General features: G+C 35.1%; 1 protein-coding gene across 1 annotated transcript; it reads left to right on the plus strand.

Moving 5' to 3' along the window:
• Positions 1–3,977: 3,977 nt before the first annotated feature.
• Positions 3,978–20,733, plus strand: LOC306874064 (NEDD4 family-interacting protein 2-like). Its single transcript, XM_079423786.1, has 8 exons — positions 3,978–4,212; positions 11,023–11,185; positions 12,372–12,502; positions 14,643–14,730; positions 16,386–16,510; positions 16,666–16,732; positions 17,550–17,655; positions 19,077–20,733. Exons 1-7 carry the CDS (start codon positions 4,177–4,179, stop codon positions 17,651–17,653), a joined length of 714 nt encoding a protein of 237 aa, XP_079279912.1. The 5' UTR covers positions 3,978–4,176; the 3' UTR covers positions 17,654–17,655; positions 19,077–20,733.
• The last annotated feature ends 1,770 nt before the right edge of the window (positions 20,734–22,503 follow it).

The following is a 22,503-nucleotide window of genomic DNA, read 5'->3' on the forward strand; positions in this document are numbered from 1 at the left end:
TAATAGTGAGTGGAAGTAGGAGGGTGCTGAGCCTGTGGTAGATCTGTACGCAAGCATCAGTGACTTGAACTGGATGCGAGCTGCCACTGGTAGCCAGTGCAAGGAGATGAAGAGAGGTGTAACATGCGCTCTTTTGGGCTCGTTGAAGATCAGTCGTGCCGCTGCATTCTGAATCATTTGTATAGGTTTGATTGCGTTTGATGGCAGACCAGCCAGAAGAGCATTGCAGTAGTCCAGTCTAGAAACAACCAGGGCCTGGACAAGAAGTTGCGCAGCATGCTCTGTCAGAAAGGGCCTGATCTTTCTGATGTTGTGTAGTGCAAACCTGCAGGAACGAGCAGTCTTTGCAATGTGCTCTTTGAAGGTCAGCTGGTCATCAAAGATTACACCAAGATTTCTGACCGAAAAATGAATTAGATCAATCAATGCATTTATTTCCATTCAAAGGGATAGAAAACAAATTAATAATATTAGTCTAAAACGATTCCTTATCTTATGACAAGGCCAATATCTAGTAGACAATATCAAAGCCTTCAGGCTGCAGTTGAAATTGCTGATGATTTAGAGCAGTGGTTATAATACCAAAAATACAATTATAATAGTTCAGGAGGAGAGCAGCAAATTCTAAACCAGGTGCGAAATAGTTCGACAAAACTGTTCAAATCTGCATATAAGGAAGTTCACATACCACGGTTGCATCAACAAATGCGTTTTTATATCAGTTTTGCATTTGTTAACACTATGGGGTAGGTTTAGGGTTGGGTTTGGTGTAGGGCATATTTCCAACACGATAGAGCATTAACTTTTAGCAACGGTTCCTGGATATTTTAATTCTGAACCACCGCAATAATTTAAAATAATAATAATAAAAAAAAAAAAAAAAATATATATATATATATATATATAATGTTGTGTAGTCTATAATACTATAGACACAGCCAGTTTTACTAAAACTACAGTTTTAAAAAAATACAAATAAATTAAAAACAGTGCACATTTCATTTATCTATTATAATATTTATGTAGTTTTGTTTGCTTGGCTGTTTCCTTATAAAGGTCCAGAAATTTGTCAAGTTTTTCGTCAGGTGTCTTTTTTAATGATATGATGTCATTACGTTGTTGTCTTGCCGCCAGCCAATCGCTGCATTGCTGATCATGGTTTCGAGTATCGATACATCTGCCCTTTTTAGGGACCACGGGAACGCACAGTCATCTTAGACAACTTAATCCAGATATTTTAATCTAATACGCAAATTGGTTTTGTCATGCGGCAGCCGCATGAAATCGAGCAAGCCTATTGTGATTATTGATATATAGGCCTACCCTCCTTGTTATTTTGTTATTTTATTTTATTGTAGTCCTTTTTTTCCCCTTTTCTTCCAGGAAAAATTAACACCATGCTTGTAACATTTTTTTATACTTTTGAATGTTAATTGTTCAATATATACAATTAATAAACAACAAAAAAGAGCATCTACATCCCCCGGAGGTCGTATTTTTAGGCTGTATACGTCATAAAGAAGATCTTATTTTAGAATATGAATTAACAGTTATAAATTTGACCATTATTCTTAGTTAAGTGTACATTGTTGTAATATGCTTTTGATTCACAAATGTAATGCTCAGTTAACTGAAATAAACCAGGCTTGATGATGTATGCAGCCTACAACTGCAACCTCTAGAGGATGCAGCCTTCCGGTTTGAGAAACGGCATTTGATCGGCCACCTTACGATCACATGTGCCATCAAAGTACAGCAAGAGCAAAACGAGACCAGCCGCCTAGGTCAGGCGCTGCAGTCACTAGCTCCTCAGTGCAGAACAAAGATCCACCCAGCCAACATGTCCATGTCCTGGGCATGGGCTCAGAGTGGGCACTTTGATGGGCTGAATGTGGGCCCCAGTTAGGTTACCCATTATTGTTTATTTGTTGGTCCCATATGGGCCACATTTGGGCTATATTTATAGCCACATAAATTAAGTTTTTTGCAGTTGATTTATTTTTATGCAATTATGGTAAGCTACATTACCCTAAAAATGGAATAAAATGATTAAATTGCATGTGTTTTTAAAGGATTATATCATAATATACAGTATATAGGCTACAAACATCCAAGGCCATTTACTTTAGGAATAATTTCATTTTATTTATTTATAAGCATCTCCAAAAAAGTAGGCCTACTCAAAAGGTTTTTTTTTTTCTTATAATCTAAAATCACCAGTCATTGCATCACGCGATGATTGGCGTGCGTGTCTTCCTGCTTTCTCGTTTCATTGCATGACAACAAACAGTGTTTATGGCCCTGCCTAAGGTGGCCCTCTAGTGCCTGTAAAAGAAATCACATCAACAGTGTGCTAAAAACTACGAGCTAAGCTGCTTTTGAATCTTTATATGTTGTTACATTTCATTAATATGCTTACTTGTGTCATACTGCTACATCACAGAATATTGTCTGAACACATGATGGGGTAATTATATTAAGTAATACTCCACTTTGAAAAATATTTAGATAAACTACATATTTATATTCATCTATGGTTCCTTACTGTTCCTTACTTTTTTTGTATATGATAGCATTTCTCTGTCTTTCAAATAAGTCTGTTCGAACTTCAAATCTTAAAAAAATAAAATAATAATAATAATTATTATTATATTGCATATATACTTATTTATATTTCAAAATATCCTGTCATATTTAACTTACAGTACACAATTTTGGCATTATTTGTCCAGTAGATGGAGGTATGCATGCTTGATTTCAGAACTGCAATCTGGTAGTTGTTGACTGAAGGATCACTGCACTGTCACTTTGACCTTCCCTTTATAATTTGACAGATAAGATATAAACACATGGGGATTGAAACTGTTCAGTGAATTAACGGTGCCATCAATATGCTCAAATTAATACAGGACAGTGTTTACACAACATTTATAATCAGGTCACCTTGAAGAGCAAGTACATTTCAAGGACAAATATTCAAGTGGAAAAGGATGTAGGATAATAAGCATTATTATAATAAGTATGATAATAAGTATCACTTTTTATTTCTCCTCTTTTCTACTACTTGTTTCACTTCTGTTTCAGTTTGTATAACCATTTCTTATGTGTAATTAAGTTGTTGTTTTCAACATGTGTGTTTGGTAGTGTTATTTCTTAGGATTACTGATAAACTATACTGTCGTGATTTGTATTTGTTATTTATTTTAATTTTAGTTAAATAATGTCTGAATTTATTATGTCTGTATAGGTCTTTTATTAAGTTTTAGTTTTATTTAATTTGAGTTATTTTAATATTTCAACAAACTAAATGGATATATATATATATATATATATATATATATATATATATAGTTGGTTTTTTTTGGTGTTTGGCTTAGTGTTATGTTAGAATCATTATTATACTCTTATACCTTTCTTTCTTTAATATTTTGAATTGTTTTTAGCTTTATTTTTTAATTTTTTTCATTTAAATGTTAAGTCTTGAAATTTTGTTTTATGCATTTGTCATTTTTATTTAATTTCTTTATTTTTAAAATGTGTATAGGTAGTATTTATTAAGTTTTTGCTATTAGTTTTGGATCTGTTTTTAGTTGTTTCAATACTACAATTGATTGCTTCTGCTAAATGACTAAATAATAATAATAATAATAATAATGTAAACTTTTGTCAGTTTTCCAAAAACACACAGGGTTCGAATTACATAAAACGAATAATAAATATATAGGCCTACCCCTACAACAACGGCTCATTTTATATTTCCAAAACTCCATTCAATAAACTGAAAAATATATAAATAAATACAAATAACAAACGATCAAAATAACCTGTTTTTTTTCGTCTGTCACATAGCCTATCTTGCATGAAAATGAAACATTTGGGTATACCTGGTGAGAATGTAACAGCTACTTATAATTATTTTTCAAATCTCTCTGTATATTATTAAATAAAAAGAGTTTGACGCGTCACGCTTGCGTCATGGACATCTCCTCCCACTCGCTTTGTTTCTCGTGACTGTCTCTGTATGCGCGTTCGCGTTCAATCATACATATTGTGTAAATGAGAGAAACTAGCGTCTCCGTTTATGACTGACCGGTGCCATATGATCGAGGGCTGTCTTTAATTTGAATTAATCAAGGATCTTCAGGTTTTATTCGCCGCTGGCTGGGCTGGCCGTATATGAAAATGGACCAGGCGGCGAGCCGCTACCAAGTGGTAAGTCTAATTCACCCATCCATCGTTATATAAGACGATCAAACATCCCATGACATACAATAGACTTGACATATCCGAGCTGCTGATTACTGGCATTGTATCCAATTTCCTTTAATCATTCATGACTTCCGCATCTTCACCGCTACAAAGTGCGCGTGAGTTCACACAGAACGCGTTCAGATCCGCTAAACTGCGCGCGACTAAATGGAAACATTGCAAAGCCGAACTCATGTTATATTGTCGCCCTAACTTAAAAAAATGCCATCCTCCCTTCCCTTAAAAATAAACCAGAGAGTCTCGATTTATTAAACGTTCATATGAAATGTGTCTACGAATAACGGAGACGCAAGAACGCAACGAAAAATAGCTCTGGAGCGCGTCTTGTTTGAACAGTTCATTACCAAGCCGGAGATCTGAGGGCTGTTTCAGAAAACAAGTTCACCAAATAAGCCAGGCTTATTTCAGTTACACTGACTTATTGTCACTTGATTTGATTCAAAATAAGTCAGTCTAACTGAAATAAGCCTGGCTTATTTGGTGAACTTGTTTTATTAAACTGTGTTATGAAAATCTCATTTTACAGTTTTACCATAGAAACACAATGTTGCTTTTCTAAGAACATACTGTACTAAGACTGCTTTGTACCAATAAAAAGGTTTAAAACATTTTATGGCACCATAGGCGTATTGGAAATATATATTGCACATTGTATTGAGGCTTTACAGAAAGTGTTGATTCGTTTAAATGTTCACTAGACGCATTTAGACCATTAGCCATCACTAGTGTGTTCCAACGCAGTTTGAGTTGTCACAGGTACACACACAGAATCTTTTAAGATTTTGGGGTTCAAATGGCTTTTGAAGCGTCAGGGACATGTGTGGGACGTTGGGTGCACTTTGACGTATCACTGATGCGTTCCAGATACATTTGGAGTTGTCACATGTACACTCAGAATATTTTATGCTTTCAGCGGTGTTCAAATGTACTTTGAGTTGTCACAGACGTATAGGCCTATGGGAAGTTGGATGCATTTTGGCATTCCTTTTTGAGTTACCACTGGGGCGTTCCAACACAGTTTGAGTGGCTCACATCACATGTAGGCCCGATTTCATAGACAGGCCATAGTTCAGATAAGACATTTAAGTCATTTTTATAAACATGCCTTAGAAAAAAAGCATTAATGGTGTTCATCTTAAAACAAAAGATTTTAAAATCAGTCAGTGCAAGTTTCTTTCAGTTGAAACAACTCAGGACCCGCATTCACAAAACATTTTATGTTACCACTAAGAGTTCTCCTAAGTAGCAGTAAAAGTTTTTAGCTAAGAGTTGTCTCTTAAAACCTATTCACAAAGCTGCTGAGACAAACCTTTACTAAGGAATAGAGAGAAGTTTTAAAGGGATAGTTCACCCAAAAATAAATAATCTGTCATTAATTACTCACCCACAAACCCGTAAGACCGATAGATATTTTTGATGGAATCTGAGCGCTCTCAGACCCTTAAATAAACTATCAAGGTCCAGAAATGTAGCAAGGAGATGGGTAAAATAATCCATGTGACATCAAGGGTTCAACTGTAATTTTACGAAGCTAAGAGAATACTTTTTGTATGCAAAGAAAACTAAAATAACGACTTCAGAGAAGCGTACGCCATTTCTGTCCAGCGGATATTCTCCAAAATGGTGCTAGGGTGACATAGAGGAGATGAACTGTTGAATAAAGTCGTTATTTTAGTTTTCTTTGCATACAAAAAGTATTCTCTTAGCTTCGTAAAATTACAGTTGAACCCTTGATGTCACATGGATTATTTTACCCATCTCCATGCTACATTTCTGGACCTTGATCGTGTAAGGATCCTTGCTGTCTATGAAGGGTCAGAGAGCTCTCAGATTTCGTGAAGCAATCGTTATGACACATTTTAAAGCATCAGTGGTGTTCCAGTGCAATTTGAGTCATCAGCTAAAAGGCAACACTTTTTAGTCATTATAGGCATGTTTCAAATGCATGTCGGGCGTCATCATAGGCCCACGTGTAACATTTAAACATTAAAATATATTTTGAGCCATTAGATCATGTAAACACTTTCTGAGGCATGATCGGCATGTTTATTATCTTTGAAGGCATCATAGGTGTGTTTGGTATGCTCGACAACGTTTAAAGCATTTTAATCGTGTTTGGGTGTTGTTATTGGTACGTTTAGGTGGGTTCAAAGGCATTTTGATGCATCATAGATGTCTTTGGGATATTTAAACGCATTTCATGGGGTCAGGTCTGTTTGCGGAATGTTGAAATGCATTTTGAGGCGTTGGCTGCAAATGTCCTGTCCTCTTGGATGACACTTGGTTAGGTTTGGAGTCATAACCTTCTACTGTATCATAAACAACACAAGTGTGGTATAATCACAGGTTTGTGTGTGTGTGTGTGTGTTTTCCACTCTCAACAATAGAGCAGGCCTGGACCGTAAGTGATCTGGATCCGGGGCCTTTTGTTTATTGTGGAAATCTGGTGGCTCAGCTGGGAAGCGTTATGTGAAGCATCCCAGAATCTAATATCTTTTATAAACATACAATACAAATGATATCCCTTACAAAGAATTACCATGGTAATAACATGTTTTTTGGGCTGTAGTGCTATGTAAATATCACAGTATTTACGCACAGATTGTAGACTTTGGATTTGAGCTTCAGAAGTTGTTGGTAAATTATTATCTAACAGGGAATAAGGCTAAAATATTGTATAGCCTTAATATTATTGTATGCTTCATCAAAAACTCTGTTATTTTCTGTTCTGAAGGTCTCGGTCAATAACAAGGAGAACTTTCTGATATATATTTTCAAAGAAGAGCACAGCAATTGCATGTTCCTGGAGTGTTGAGTAGTTCATCCAGCAGGCCTCTGTGTGTTTTCGAAGTCTTTTCATCATTTCTAGGAAGGAAAAAAAAACCCCAGCTCGCTTAGCTGCACAAACTTTTTTGAGCTGGCTGCATGTTCCAATGTTGCTATAGCAACCACCGCAGAATAGCGCTTCTTAGATGTGTCAACAAGTAAGAATAGCTGCTTTTTCCATTTTAAGGTAAATCGATATTTAGGTGGTTGTGGTTTTACTACATGAACCATTCTCAGAAGTCTCTTCCTGCATGATTTCATAGCTCAGCTCTCACTGCACGAGTTCTCCTTCATCTTTATCTGTTTTTATTATACTTTTACCATGATATCACTGTCTCCCACTTATCTTTGTTGCTCTGAACTCGTTATTAGTCAGCACACAGCAGAAATGCAATTTTATGCAACTGTGCAATTTTAAACTGGACTTCATTATTGTTCAGCAGTTATGCGAGGTTTGAAATCTTTTCTTTGTTAGACCAATGTGGTGTGACGACTTTGGGAATTATGAAGCTCTTAAGCTTTGTAGACAGTGTTTTGTCTTTTACATCAATCTGCCAAGGGACTACGGATGAAAATGAGCCAATTTGGCTAAATCTGATCAATTTTACATGTTATGTATTATGAATATGTATTGTTCCTCATTAAATAAGCAAATAAACAAACACATTTTCATCAGGAAAGACTTTCCTGACATTCCCTAAAATCAAAATCGCATAGCCTTTTATTATTATTCATGTTTTTTTTTTTTTTCTTTTCTTTTTTTTTCTTTTTCAATTAATTCAGCAATAGTGACCAACATGTTAAACTGACTTTTTTGGACTTATAAATAAAAAGTAATATAATATGTAATTATTTGTTATGGATACACCAATATTAAAATGGTGGCCAATATGATAAACCGATAATTAATTAATGTTATGGGCCTTAATGATAAAGGGCTGGTTGAAATTCTGCACTATTTTGTGTCAACAAATGGATTTTTAAATTACATTTAAAAACTAAAATCATTTGAAATTAATTTTGGCATCACAACATTATAATGTACAGTATTAAAAATATTCAGATTGAGATTAATTTCTGCTAAATATTGCATTAATTATTTAGTAACACTGTTAAGAATTAAGTTAAAAACTGACTAAATGAATGTTAGATGGCCAATATAGTCTAAATGTAAAAATTGGGTAAATGCACAATTAAATATCAAGTATCGGCTGATATAGATTCGATGTCTACCGATAAATAAAAAAACCCTCTAATATAAAGATCTAAATTCATATTGTACCAGTATATCCAAATGCATCTCTCTATTTGTTATGTTACTTCTTAACAAATGTGACATTTTAATAATCGGTCCAAATATTTCTGCTGTGAAGATTTTAAATGCCATTGAGTGAGGCAAAGTGAGGGCTTTTTAAAGTTTTTTGCAATCTGATTCTGTGCAGTCTTAGCCATAACACAGATAATATGTACAATTTATCTCCAGTATGATATCGCTTCTAACAGTCCATTGCCAACCACTGGAGATGCTTGCTTTGTCTCTGGCCAGTTGTTGTGTTTATGTAATGCCAATCCAGGTTGTCTGTTGGTTGTCCTCCGTGCAAAGTGAGAGCACTATTCACCATTGGTGTTCTTGCTGTCCTTGATGTGGCCCTGATGTTACAGTGTAATCATTCTCATGTGAACTTTGTCCCTCACTGGATCTCTAATCCTGTTTCTGTTCACGTTTTCATAGAGGATAGCAGAGCTGAATTTTTTTAATAAATTATTTAGACTACATAAAAATATGTCCTTGACTTATACTCCTGTGTCACTGCTAAGCATAAAATAATGATTTTATAATTAAATAATAAAAAAAAAAAAAAAAAAAAAAAAAAATATATATATATATATATATATATATATATATATATATATATATATATATATATATATATATATATATATTCAGGGGTTTAATTTGATGCACTGTAAAAAACAAAAAAAAAACAAATCAAAAGTTGAAAAGACTTTAAGGCTGCAGTCCGTGAGTTTTGCCTCTTTGTCGCCATCTCTGTTTGAAAACCTGGTATTGCAGCTGTATGGGGAATATATGACCCAAATAAGAATTTTCACCGTATATTGTCATCTGAACAAGTAACAAGTCTGCCATGTTTGTTCTGACCAACTGAGGAAAAAAGCAGTACCATGAATTGCTCTTCCAATGTTGATTTAATCTAAAGATCGGTTAGCACATATCACATCAAACTGTGCAAATTATTATTATTGTTATACTTTATTCTCAAATTATTAATGTTAACAACATCAGCATTGCGTGACTGAGTATAGGGTGTATTAACATGTAGATTTAAATTTTTTGTACAGTCTCTCTAATTTGTCATACCATTCAAATTTCATATTAAGAAATTCTTTTAACCCAAAAAAGCAAACTATGCTCCCTTCGAACTGGTTTTCTTTAAAATACAAATCTTGTGTAATCCCAGGCTGTAATCAGAAGCACATTTAAAACTGGAATATAATTTAATTCCATTCACATGTGTTTCATAAACATATAATCCTTTCTGGATTACAATCCACAATCAAAATGAAAAATACTTTTAATTATTCTAGCTGCTGTGAGAAAAGGCTATAAATGATCCACCACTGCAGGATCCTCACATGCGATAGCCTACTAGCCGGGACAACAACTTTATGTTTACAGACGTGACGTAATGACACAGTGCCATGCTCAAATTTCCTGCGAAAACCTACCTGTACCACTCAAATTATTGTAAGATAACCATTGTGAATCGGGCTAAAGTAAGACGATAGTTTTGAACACTGGCTGGTTATGTTCTTGCTCAAATATTGATTTCGGAACATTTTTAAACAAAAAAAGTTGCGGACTGCAGCTTTAACTTTAAAGTTTAAGGCAACCAGCTTCAGGAGTTTAAAAAAAAAAATAGCTACTTTTTCTGTTAAAATCTGAAAAATCTAATTTCCTGTTTATTTAAGAAATATAACATAAGTTTAGCATTTATTTATTTAGTTAGTTACTTATTTAGTTAATTAGAAATGAGCCAGTACCTAAAATTTGTTTTCAAAACCATGCCATTGCCTTACCCAGAGATAATTTCATAATTAATTAGTTTAAAACTATTAGAATTCAGAGCGATCTGGTTCAATTTGATATTAATAGGCATTTATTGATATTTAGAGTTGAAGTAGCTATTTTGTTAATTGATGTTATAATTTGTTAAAGTTACTATTAAAATTATAATTTGGAAATATTGATATTAATGCTTTTTGAATAAAAGCACATGCAGATAAGCACATGCATTTTAGCATTGGTGTGAACTACAGACGTTTTGGTTTTGTGAAAAAACTACTATGAGGATTACTACTAACCGCCCAAAATATGAAAGACTAATTTCATCCTGGTGAATCGCTCATATCTGTTTGGACGATTGCTTTCTAACGACACATCAAACAGGTGCAGCCTTGTGCCTCGGTCTCGTGGTACGCATTACCGCCGCTCTCCTGTTACCGTGTGAATCTGTTAGCTAACTTTGTTGGCAGACAACTGTGCATCTTACTGCGTTGTGATGTGCCAAGTGCGTTCCCTGCAATCTTAAACTGTCATATTACCATGAGGCCTCAGCACTCAGAAGACATTTTCAGGTCACTTTGTGCAGATTGAGATTCAAGGCTCCTTTTTAATACTAAATGTTTTATTCAGTACTACTTTTCAACCCTTCCCTCTTGAAGTTGAGCGTCCCAAGAGACCAAGTTGTTGACGTGTTCCTTGCAGCGTTAGATGATATCCTTCCTTCATTGAGTAAATCATGGTGTCAGTTCAGCCAGCGCAAGACACAAGACCTCGTCAGATTGGTCTTAAATTAAACGACAAGATTCTTCAGTCTGAACTTTTGTGATTCTATCCTTCCTCAGTTGCACAATGAGGACGATCCCTCTGAAGGGGCCGCTGGCGCAGAGCCGTCCACATCCTCCCAGGCCGCTGCCTCCATCGCAGGCATCAGCAACCCCGCGGTGGATACGGAAGCTCCGCCTCCTCCTTATGCCAGCTTGGCACTCGGAGCAACAGCTGCACCAGGTACAGACACCTGGAAAAAGTTATTATTTCCAGAGTAAGAGCTGGAATCTACTAGATTACAAATTGATATTGTTTGCAGTAAAAATAGAAAAGTTTTCGACATGCGTAAATAAAATGATGCATCAGCTGCAGCTGCCATGGCACTCAAGATTTTATTTCTAGTCGTTATGTATGAAAATAAACACAATGCGGATTCTGTTCAATTCAGTATGCAAATATTACAATACCATCATTGCCGCTGGTTACTGTTCAAAAGTTTAGGGTCAGTAGCATCGATTCTTTCAAAGAAATTAATACTTTTATTCAGCAAAGATGAATTAAATTGAATAAAAAATGGCAATAGACACACATGAGACTTAGTTTTCAAATAAATGCTGTTCTTTTAAAGATTCTATGCCTCAAAGAATTATGAAAAAATAAAAATCACAATTTCAACAAAAATTAAGAAGCACAGCTGTTTTCAACATTGATAATTGAGTGCAACAGTCTGCTTCCAGAAGAAAAATGTCATTCATTTTCTGCATAGGGAAATTGATTTTTAACAATAACTTACAAAGCTCTAAAGACAGACCTACTGTGAGCGCCATGGCTGTTAATCAATGGTATATGCTTTTGTTGCATTATTTCAACTTTTGTTTTAAGTAGGGATGTAACGATGCACCCCAACCCGGTCAAAAATCTATAAATATGTGATGATACAGTTGAATCAAGTAAGTTGAGATGTTAAATGAATCGTGATGCAGTCAGGGGCAGGAGTTTATGTGAATGAATCTCTGAGGTCAACATTGTCTTCAGAAAAGTTTAATGATATTTTCTTTTCATTTTGCCTCTGTATGATACATATTAAAGTAGTGCAGCTCTGCTTTGTTTACAGCGGTAACCAAGTAAACACTGTGCTGCTGTTCCATAAGCGCCACCTGCTGTCAGAGAATGAATTTGCGTTGTCATGCAGCACATCTGTTGCTTTTGTTTTGTGCAGATGTTTTATATAGCATAGTTTCACTGAGCTAAAGTCAGGCTATTCTGTTTTTGTTTGGTGCTTGCGTTATGGGTTTTAGTCAGATCTCTAAATATGGGCAATAGTAATTGTGATGCTTGACTTCGGTTAGGAAGACTCATTGTTTAGAAGACTCATAGCTAGAAATGTGTGGCGTATGGCTGACCTGTGTTTTCTATTGCTTTTCAGAGAGCACATTTCCGGGGGACTTTCCCGTTCCTCCACCATACAGCGTTGCCACGTCTCTGCCCACTTATGATGAGGCAGAGAAGGCCAAAGCGGCAGCCATGGCTGTCTCAGCGGTGGAGGTCATTCCACGAGTGAGTATCTCATCGGCCTACGCACCCACACGTTCTGCAAAATCAAACGCCAAGCCCTCGATTCGCACAACTTTCCACTGCGGCTTCGGTACAGTCCAAAACATTCCCTCAAAGGAAATAAATTGCTGTAGTGATGGTGCTATGATTTAATGACGACCAAAATGAAATGGGACATCTCTTAAAATCATGTGTGATTTAGCTTTTAGCAGTAACATAAGGATAGCCTTTTTGAGGATGTGGTGTGCCATAAAAGCCATGACCTAGAAAGAGAATCCCACAGATAAGTGTTATGTTATGTGGCCCACAAAAAAGTATTTGGACACTCTTAAGATGAAAAAAATAAATAAATAAAGCTGAATTTTCAGCAGCTATTAGTGTCATCCTTCAGAAATCATTCTAATATGCTGATTTTCTGTCCAAGAAACATTTATTACAATTATTAATGTTGAAAACAGTTGTTCTGCTTCATATCTTTGTGGAAACCCTGATACTCTACCACTCAAATGTTTGAAGTAAGTAAATTAATTCTATTCAGGACACCATACATTATTGATACAGAAAGACAGCAAAAACATGTATAATGTTTACAAAAGACTTCTATTTCAAATAAATGCCATTGTTTTAAACATTGTATTCATTAAAGAATCCTGAAAAAAAATGTATCACAAAAATATTAAGCAGCAAAAAAGTTTTTTTAGCATTGATAATAAATACCATAATTAATAATTGACCACTAATAATGAATAATATGATTTAAGCACCAAATCAGCATATTAGACTGGTTTCTGAAGGATCATGTGACATTAAAGACTGGAGTAATGATGCTGAAAATTCAGCTTTGTATTACAGGAATAATTAAAATTTTACATGTATAATAAAATAGAAAACTGATCTTCTAAATTGTTATAATATTTCACAATATTACAGTTTTTACTATATTGTTGATCAAATAAATGAAGCGTTGGTGAGCACACGAGACTTATTTAAAAAATATATTTTAATTATTCTAAAATATATATTTGGAAAGTAGCTCCATTGCAAATTGAGGACATGCAGAGAGAGAGAGAGAGAGAAAGTGCAAGCACCCAAGTGCTGGAGCTCTGTTATGAAATCACTTCAGAAACAAAGAATGAATTAGAGCATTATTCAAGACTTTTACTTGTTATACAACCTCAGCAGCTCTGTTGTGAGTATCAGTGTGGAGCTGGGCTGGGTTACCAAAGGCGTAGGCTGGATCATAAAGGAGCAGTTCACACAAAAATGAAGATTTGCCATTTTCTCAGCCTTGTGTCATTCCAAACCCGTGGAACACAAACATGTTGTGCAGAAAGTTGATGCTGTGCAAAAGTGAAATCATACAGTGAAAGTGAATGTCTACAGAGCAGTTCAGTTCAAAAACTTAGCATAAAAGTTGTCCGGCAGTCAACTGTTGTTTGCTGATCTTTTTTTATATGCGACACTTACTTATGTCAGAACCAAACGATGAATGATGTTGAAGCTGGTGTAAAAATGCACTGGGAGCGTAACAGTTGGTCATTATTCACTTTCACTGTATAGAAAAGACAGACATTATGCAAAATAATTCTTTAGCATATGGGTTTGGAACAACATAAGGTTTGAGTAGTAGACATAATTTTCATTTTTCTGATGAACTATTCCCTTTACAAGCAAAACAATAACAATAATTGCACAGAATATCTATTGATGCAAGCCCTTAAACTAGATGCTTAACCTCAGGTTGCTCTGAAGAGCCTGTCTCTGCTGCTAGTGTACTTAAAGTGAGTAATCTGGCTATGGATTTAAGAATTATATCACCATGCTGTTGTCTTAAGTTTTATTATTTTGATAAGTGATTTTAATAAAGTGATGTCTTTCAGAAAATTCAAAGAAAATTGCAATAATTTGTCAAGGATTGAATGCATGCAGCATTATTCACACAGCTTGTGCTACTGTATCTGCTATAAGAAAGTGACTTTGTTTGTGATTGGCTAACATCTTTGTATCTAGTACACTGTTGTTTATGTAGCTGGTGCGGTTGCTGATGTGTGAACATTGAGGTTGCATCACAACCAAGCTGAATTGTGAGCCAGTGTATGTTGCTTCCTAAATGCTTCTCTTTATTCATCATCTTGTTAAAAAGGATGATGATTTTCCAGTTCGGGATGACTTCAGTGACGCTGATCAGCTGAGGGTGGGAAATGATGGAATCTTTATGCTGGCCTTTTTCAGTAAGTCATGCAGAATGCTTGATTTATGCTTATGCTCATATGCATGTTTAGAATAGCATACTATTACAATCATAATAAAAATGGCATGTTTACACAAAACTGGGCATAAAATGCAAAATACCATATTTGTGACCCTGCACCACAAAACCAGTCATAAGGGTCAATTTTTCGAAATTTGAATTATGAATTGAATTATTTAATCTGAAAGCTGAATAAATAACCTTTCCATTGATGTATGGTTTGTTAGGATAGGACAATATACGGCCGAGATGCAACTATTTGAAAATCTGGAATCTGAGGGTGCAAAAAAAAATCTAAATATTGAGAAAATCGCCTTTAAAGTTGTCCAAATGAAGTTCTTAGCAATGCATTTTATTAATCAAAAATGAAGTTTTAATATATTTACGGTAGGAAATTTACAAAATATCTTCATGGAACATAATCTTTACATAATATCCTAATGGTTTTTGGCATAAAAGAAAAATGGATAATTTTGACCCATACAATGTATTTTTGCCTATTGCTACAAATATTTACCAGTGACTTAAAACTGGTTTTGTGGTCCAGGGTCACATTATTTACTAAATGAAGACTAGACTGAATTAAACATGCAATTTACTACGCTTTCACCAACCTTTTAGCATATGAGCAGTTAAAGATATAGAATTTCCTAATGCATACACTTAGACATAATTGTTTTGGATGATATGCAGATTACAGCATATACTGTGTGTAGTGTGCAAGTGAACTAGTATGCCATTAGAAACATCTGAAATGCATCTGAAATCACATGCTCTCTTGTGGAGGTATTACTCTGCAACCGCTTAAATGTATGGTCTATAGCAGGGATCCTCAAATCTGGCCCACTCCTGCAGAGTTTAGCTCTAACCCTAATCAAACACACCTGAGCTGCTAATCAGAGTCTTCAAGATCATTAGAAAATCACAGGTAGGTGAGATTGATCAGGGTTGGAGCTAAACTCTGCAGCAGATTGGCCCTCCAGGGAAAGTCTATAGTGTATGTGTGTAGTATGAATGTAATCTGGACATGCCATGTTGTCATTATCATGTGACCTATCCGTGTCGGTTGCATGGCTTCACTGCCATGGCTTCATAGGATAGTAAGTGTCCATCTTATGCACACTTCAGAATCTCGCTGGAAGTAGTAGGTCATCCAGGTACTTTTTTTCATACTCGTTTATGTGTACTGTGAATTATTACACACTAACTCTGCCAACCATTGTTTTTCACTTACTATATAGTAGAGAAGTATGTGATTCCAGAAGCAGTCACAGCCTTTGTGTGTTTGTTGGTCATTGCATGTTGATTTCCTCCATTAATGATGTGTGTGCGCCATCTGGTGAAGTTGTGATGTATTGCACTTCAAGTTTTTCTATTCACTGTATATTATGGTCAGTCAGTAGCATAACACATTGCAGTGCAGTCGATCATAGTCCAGTCATGTTTAATAAATGATTAGTCACACTTTAACAATGTATCACCATCTTTGTGACATGTAAGCAGTTTTTCAAGATGTTGGTCTGCACATTAAAATACAGAATAGTATCCGTATTTAGGAATGAAGGTATTTACATGTACTTTAAAATACAGTCATTCTTTATTAATGCAGTGTTGCCTCTCTTTTTGTGTAACCAGTGGCCTTTCTGTTCAACTGGATCGGGTTTTGCTTGTCTTTCTGTTTGACCAACACCATTGCTGGCCGATATGGTGCCATCTGTGGCTTTGGCCTCTCTCTAATCAAATGGATCCTCATTGTGAGGGTGAGTCTCTTAGTAACGAATCGATTAACTCCAAACCACACAGGAGGATAAGATCCCCGTAGTTAAATTATTACAAAAACTCAGGGGTTATCTTGAAGTCAGTTAAAAAATATTATGAATGTGAGTTTAATCATTATTAAACTCCTCTTTTACAGTTTTCAGATTACTTTACTGGATACTTCAACGGGCAGTACTGGCTCTGGTGGATTTTCCTTGTTCTTGGTGAGTTTCATGTTATATTAAGTAGGACTTTTATAGTTTGATGATCTGATAATATCCGGATGAGTGTTAAAGGGATAGTTCATTCAAAAATGAAAATGTTGTCATTATTTACTAACCCTCAAGTTGTTCCAAACCTGTGTAACTTTCTTCTGTTAAACTCAAAAGAAGATATTTTCAAGAACATTGGTAATCGAGTAGGTACTTTTTTTTTGCATAGTATTGAAGTCAATGGCTACCAGCGAGTGTTTGCTTACCAGTGCTATTGAAATATCTTCTTTTGTGCTCAACGGAGGAAAGAAACCAATATAGGATCGGAACAGCTTGAGGGTGAGTAAATGGTGACTTTTTTGGGTGAACAATCCTTCTAAAATAGTTACTAAGAAGTTTTAGTCATTAATTTGCAGTACTCTAGTGCTACCTGCTGGTTGACTGACTGCATGACTGCATGATTCAAAATGCACTTCAAAATACATTGGTTTTCATTTATAAATGCATTATGACCTAAATGCGTTTTGTTAATTAGAGTAGATGATATTAATAAACAACAATCTTTGCATTATTGTACTTGCTGCTGTGATGAGGCTTTTGGAAAATCTGGAAATCTTGTAATTCTGTGAAATAATATGGCTGCAGTAACCTTTATACTGCAGTATATTCTCTTTGTGAATTTTGAATTAGTGCTGTTTCCTAAGACCAGCTAGGTGTACAATTACTTTTCTTTTTTTGTTGTCTGATGGATGTGAGTGGGAAGCGCCCCTCACATTTTGCTTTAGAGCAACTAGTTATTGACCTATGACCTGTCTGTCTTGCACTCCAGGACTCCTGCTCTTCTTCAGAGGGTTCGTGAACTACCTGAAAGTGCGTAACATGTCAGAAAGCATGGCGTCTTCACTCCGAACCCGCTTCTTTCTCCTGTATTAGAGGTGAGGATGGCAACACACACACACATATATGTGAACACAACCAAAATCATGATTCTGTCAAGAATAGAGGTGTAATTATTTACCCACAATTCTTACAACAGAAAACTGGTCAAGAATTGTATATAGGAAAGAAAATGACCGTGTAGTTGATTAGGTTTTGTTATATTAATTATACCTGATTTTTAGAGGTGCATTGCAATTTTTGAAAACCAAATAGCAAGAACAACTTTTTCATGTGTTTGTGTAATTGCTCTCAAGTAACTTAATAAAAAGGGTCATTTTATTCATTTATTGAAATCTTTGTGAAAAGTGCCTGTACTGAGGCTTTCCCCTATCAGCCATTGTTCTGTCAAAACGTGCATGCATTAAAAGATTGTAAAGTTATGAAATTATTTGCAGATTCCATCATACTTTAATGCAATAATTGCATTTTCTATTCTTTGATATCAGTCTATAGATTGGTTTGATGAATCGGCATGCACTCTTATGTTTCTACTGTTACAGTAGTATCTGATTTGTTTTTGCTAAATGTGGTTAAATATTTCTGCTCTTACTCAAGACTTCAACTCGATCACTTTTTTTATTTTTTGCGGTGAACCTAATTACTGTGGCTGTCATGTTATTTGTTGAACCAAGCAGGAAAATAGAAGGCAACGCATGTGCATTTCAGTCATTCTGGGAAAGGACATGTGACTAGGACTGGGCGATATAGCCCAAAAAAAAAAGACCTTTTGATATGTCATATATGTTACCTCAATGTATATGTTGTTGGTCTCAAATGACTGAACAAAAAGTCATTTTATTTATTCTTTTATTTAGTCCGTCTTTGTGAACAGCAAAGCAATATTTCTCATAAACTTCACTAACATATGTTTTACCATTTTTATAATAACTTTGATAGCAGGATTGAATGTTTGTACTTGACTTATGCAGATTACAATTTGTGTAAAATGTAAAAAGATTATTTTCTAAAAAGATTGCAATTTTATGATTTTGTGCAGCGACTGCGTTGCTTACGATATGTGGGATATTTTTGGTCATACAAATTTACAATTTGTTGAATATAAATTTATAATGGCATTGTGGTATGGTGAGACTTTTGTTTAAAACAAGTCATTTATCATGCAAAGTTATTCCTACATTAGAAACTAGTAATTGGTCTCACAATAAAATAACATGAGATTTGTGTCTTGAAAAAACAGATTTAAGCATGTTGAACATTTTTTCTTGGCTTGAATTTGTTCCAGAACAACACAAGAACTGATTATACTTTTGTTCACTTGGCCACGCAAGCCGGATGTAATTTGCTTCATTGATAATGGCTCTCATAACCTTGCTTATATGGAGTTTGCACAATGAAGGCCATGGTGGCAAACCTCCAGAAAACAAGCTTCACTCTCATTCACTCTGTCTCTTTCAAGGTCGCCTCACCAAAACATTCCTTCCTAATGTGAAATTCCTTGATGATTTGCAACCCGTCAAATGAACTGGACTGGATCCCACTGAGGGGAAGAGGAAGAGGAGAAAAAATAAAAGGAGTATCTCTGCCAAACGTTCTGAACTGAACTCGGTAGAAGCGGAAGGTTTTTCTGCACTCTCAACGAGTGCAAATCAGCTCTTAATATCCAGTTTTCACATCGTAACGGCCCAGTTGGCGTCAGCCCATAAACTTCTGGTTGATTACTAGATTTGGACAAGACAAAAAAAAAAAAAGTCCCTTTACGGTTAAACGGTTAATCACACACTGCATGCAGAGGAATGGATTAGTGTGCTTGGGTCGGAAAAACTGCAGAAGATCGCTAGAAATATGCAGCCAAGACATCTATGCAATGTCTTTTACCAAACCCGAGTTAGCAGTCTTAGACGAATGAAACTAGACTAGTTTAATTCTCTTTGCTTTGTTGCATCCAAGGCCTTGGCAAATTTGATTGCATTGCAGTATTAATATATAAGTTTAGATAGAATTTGACGCATAACTTTAGCTAACGGCGATGTAAAGTACAATTGCACAGTTTCTCTTCTTCTTAAGTTGCGTCTCGCTTAACTTTATAGTAAATGATTAAGAAACTTCATTGATGTGTTTCAAACTGGAAATGGAATTTGTACTTCTCCTAAAATATATATTTGCCTTTTGCACCTTCATTTTTTCCTGTTTTTTATGGTTATTGGTTGTTTTAAGTTGTGACTTTGCTCAAGCTGTGACCTGCCTAGATGACTTTAGTTACTTGAATGCAACTGTCATTTGTTTCTATTAATCACAAGCCTCTTTAGCAATATCAGATATTAAAATAAATGCATGGTTAAATCGGTTACAGCAGTTTAAACGACTAATCCAGTAAACAAAAAAAACCTTAGGGGAAAAAAAAGGCAACTTACATTTATTAAATGTATGTAAAACAACCAACCAACTTTTGTTGGAATAATTCTTTTGGATATTCTCTGATCGGCAGAGATGATTGTGTGCTATGTTTATTCTCTTGTCTTGCATAATGCCAATAAAATTTGAACTCCCAGATACATTTCTTTGGACCTTTTTGTTTCATGCTTTTTTGTTCCTAGCCATTATTTATGTCGTTTCAATCCAAAATGTCATGTGGATAATTGGTTGCGAATGCCATTTCATGTTGACTTTATTCTCATTCTTTATTCTGATTTATTGAAGCTTTTATAATGCCACTGTAATTATGAGTATTTAATTCATTGGTTGGTTGTAAATTATACCAATTATTACACTTAAGTAGTAATAATATTTCTTAAAGTGATAGTCCATATCCTTCTGAAATACAGCATTTACAGACTAAATAGTAATTTTATAATCGGTCTTGTGATTGCTTGTTACATGTTATTTTTTTTATGACAAATGAACTGCACCCTTACCATAATTTACAAGCCAAAATGCTTTTGTTTATTATTGTTCAGTAAAACAATTTATTCAGAATTGTGTTGCATTTTATATTAATATTATCAATTTTTCTTTTATTGCAAAAATCATTAGGATATTAAGTAAAGATCATGTTCCATGAAGATATTTTGTAAATTTCCTACTGTAAATATATTAAAAATTCATTTTTGGTTAGTAATATGCACTGCTAAGAACTTCATTTGGACAACTTTAAAGGTGATTTTCTCAGTATTTCGATATTTTTTGTACTCTCAGATTACAGATTTTCAAATAGTTGTATCTCAGACAAATATGGTCCTATCCTAACAAACTATACATCAATGGAAAGCTTATCTATTCATCTTTCAGTTGATGTATAAATCTCAATTTCGAAAAATGTACCCTTATGACTTGTTTTGTGGTACAAGGTCACATATATCAAAGTATCACTGTCTGATACAATCTTTGTACCACAATACCACCACAGTACAGATTTTCTCAAGGCTATTCCTTCATCTCCACGGAGTGGCACTTTTTTCCCTTCTACCCGTTGCCAAGTACACGCACACAAAGACAGAGTTTATTATTCTTAATAAACTTTTAATGAGTGATCCATTTACATAACGTCTTTCCGGTCGGCACATGGTACTACTGTTGTGGACTGCAATTTTCCGGTCCCTTCTTCTGGATGGATGGCTCACTGCTCACAATCATTCACAAATATGTACACACACCATGGTACTGACAGATTACTATATTCGCATACCGTTGATGTATGTAAATTATTTTAAGTCAAGGTCAGAAATGAAAAGGGGCTCAGGGCAAAACTGCAACAAATTTTTTTTTTTTCTTTTATATAAATTTTGTTAGATTTACATATTTGTATTTTCTAATTATTATTTAGATTTAGTGATTTATTTAATTATTTATTTGGAATACATTTTGTGATCTCGAATAAAATATGCAAAATATTTTAGTGTATATAATTATGCTCAGACTTCATTTAATTTAAATATCTGAAGCAAAAGAGAGACATACAATGTGTTTATATGGTTAGAAATACTCCCAATGAAAAGTTAATTTCATTGTAGGTCAAATAATATAATGGTACTGCTGTTTAAAGAAATATGCTGTCATCCTGATGCCACATCCAGTATCATAAGTTGATTTTTTTTTATGTTTTTTTCCCTCTAGCGCAATACAGAGCTAATCCTGTCACATGTATCCAATAAAAAAAAGAGAGAGAATGAATGTATGTGTGAACTGCAGTATGTGTGTCAGAAAGCACAAGGGCCATGCTGACAATTGCTGTCGGGAGCATTTTCAGGGCTTTTTTTCTTTGTTCCTGGCCACGTCTAAACAGAGTAATGCACCCACTGGCCTCTCCTCCTCCTCCTTGAGGCTTTCCGGCCCAGCGGGTAAATAGTGGCTCTCTTAAGCTCGGGCACACCTCCACTCACTCCTCAGCATGCACAGGTACGGAGAGGAATGCCAGGGGCTGGGTCTCAACCTGCACTCACAGCCTGCATGTGTTTTTCCCCTGTTCACTCTGAATTGCTGGGCCTTGACACTGTAGAGGTATGGAACAAAACAAAATGAACAGATCTATCTTGGTCACATTGCACCCTTTATTTATAGTGTAGATGCATTGTAAGGATGACTTCCACTCTACACTGCAGTTGCAATGCAGACAGACTCATTGATAAAAAAAAAAAGCAATCCCATACAAAATTAACACATCGTTGTTTGATCTCAGAGGGTTAACGGATGTTCAAAGTGACTTATAGCGACAAACTGACAAAGTCATTCGTTTTCCATGAGAGTTGTCAAGGAGTTTATTCAAGCAGCTTTCATCTCTCCCCTTTGGTCAAGACAGTGGTTTATGTGCATTCATGCAGAAAATTAATTGTTGTAAAGTTGCCATCAAGTAATGCTATACTCTTTGGTAGATGCTGCTCATTTGCATA

Source organism: Barbus barbus (genome assembly GCF_936440315.1).
Source record: "Barbus barbus genome assembly, chromosome: 8".
Taxonomy (NCBI): Eukaryota; Metazoa; Chordata; class Actinopteri; order Cypriniformes; family Cyprinidae; genus Barbus; species Barbus barbus.

Coding starts and splice junctions, on each gene's coding strand:
- LOC306874064 (XM_079423786.1), top strand. CDS start 4,177: ATGAAAATGGACCAGGCGGCGAGCCGCTACCAAGTG. Junction 12,503..14,642: donor CGGTGGAGGTCATTCCACGA/GTGAGTATCTCA, acceptor CTTGTTAAAAAG/GATGATGATTTTCCAGTTCG. Junction 14,731..16,385: donor CTTTATGCTGGCCTTTTTCA/GTAAGTCATGCA, acceptor TTGTGTAACCAG/TGGCCTTTCTGTTCAACTGG.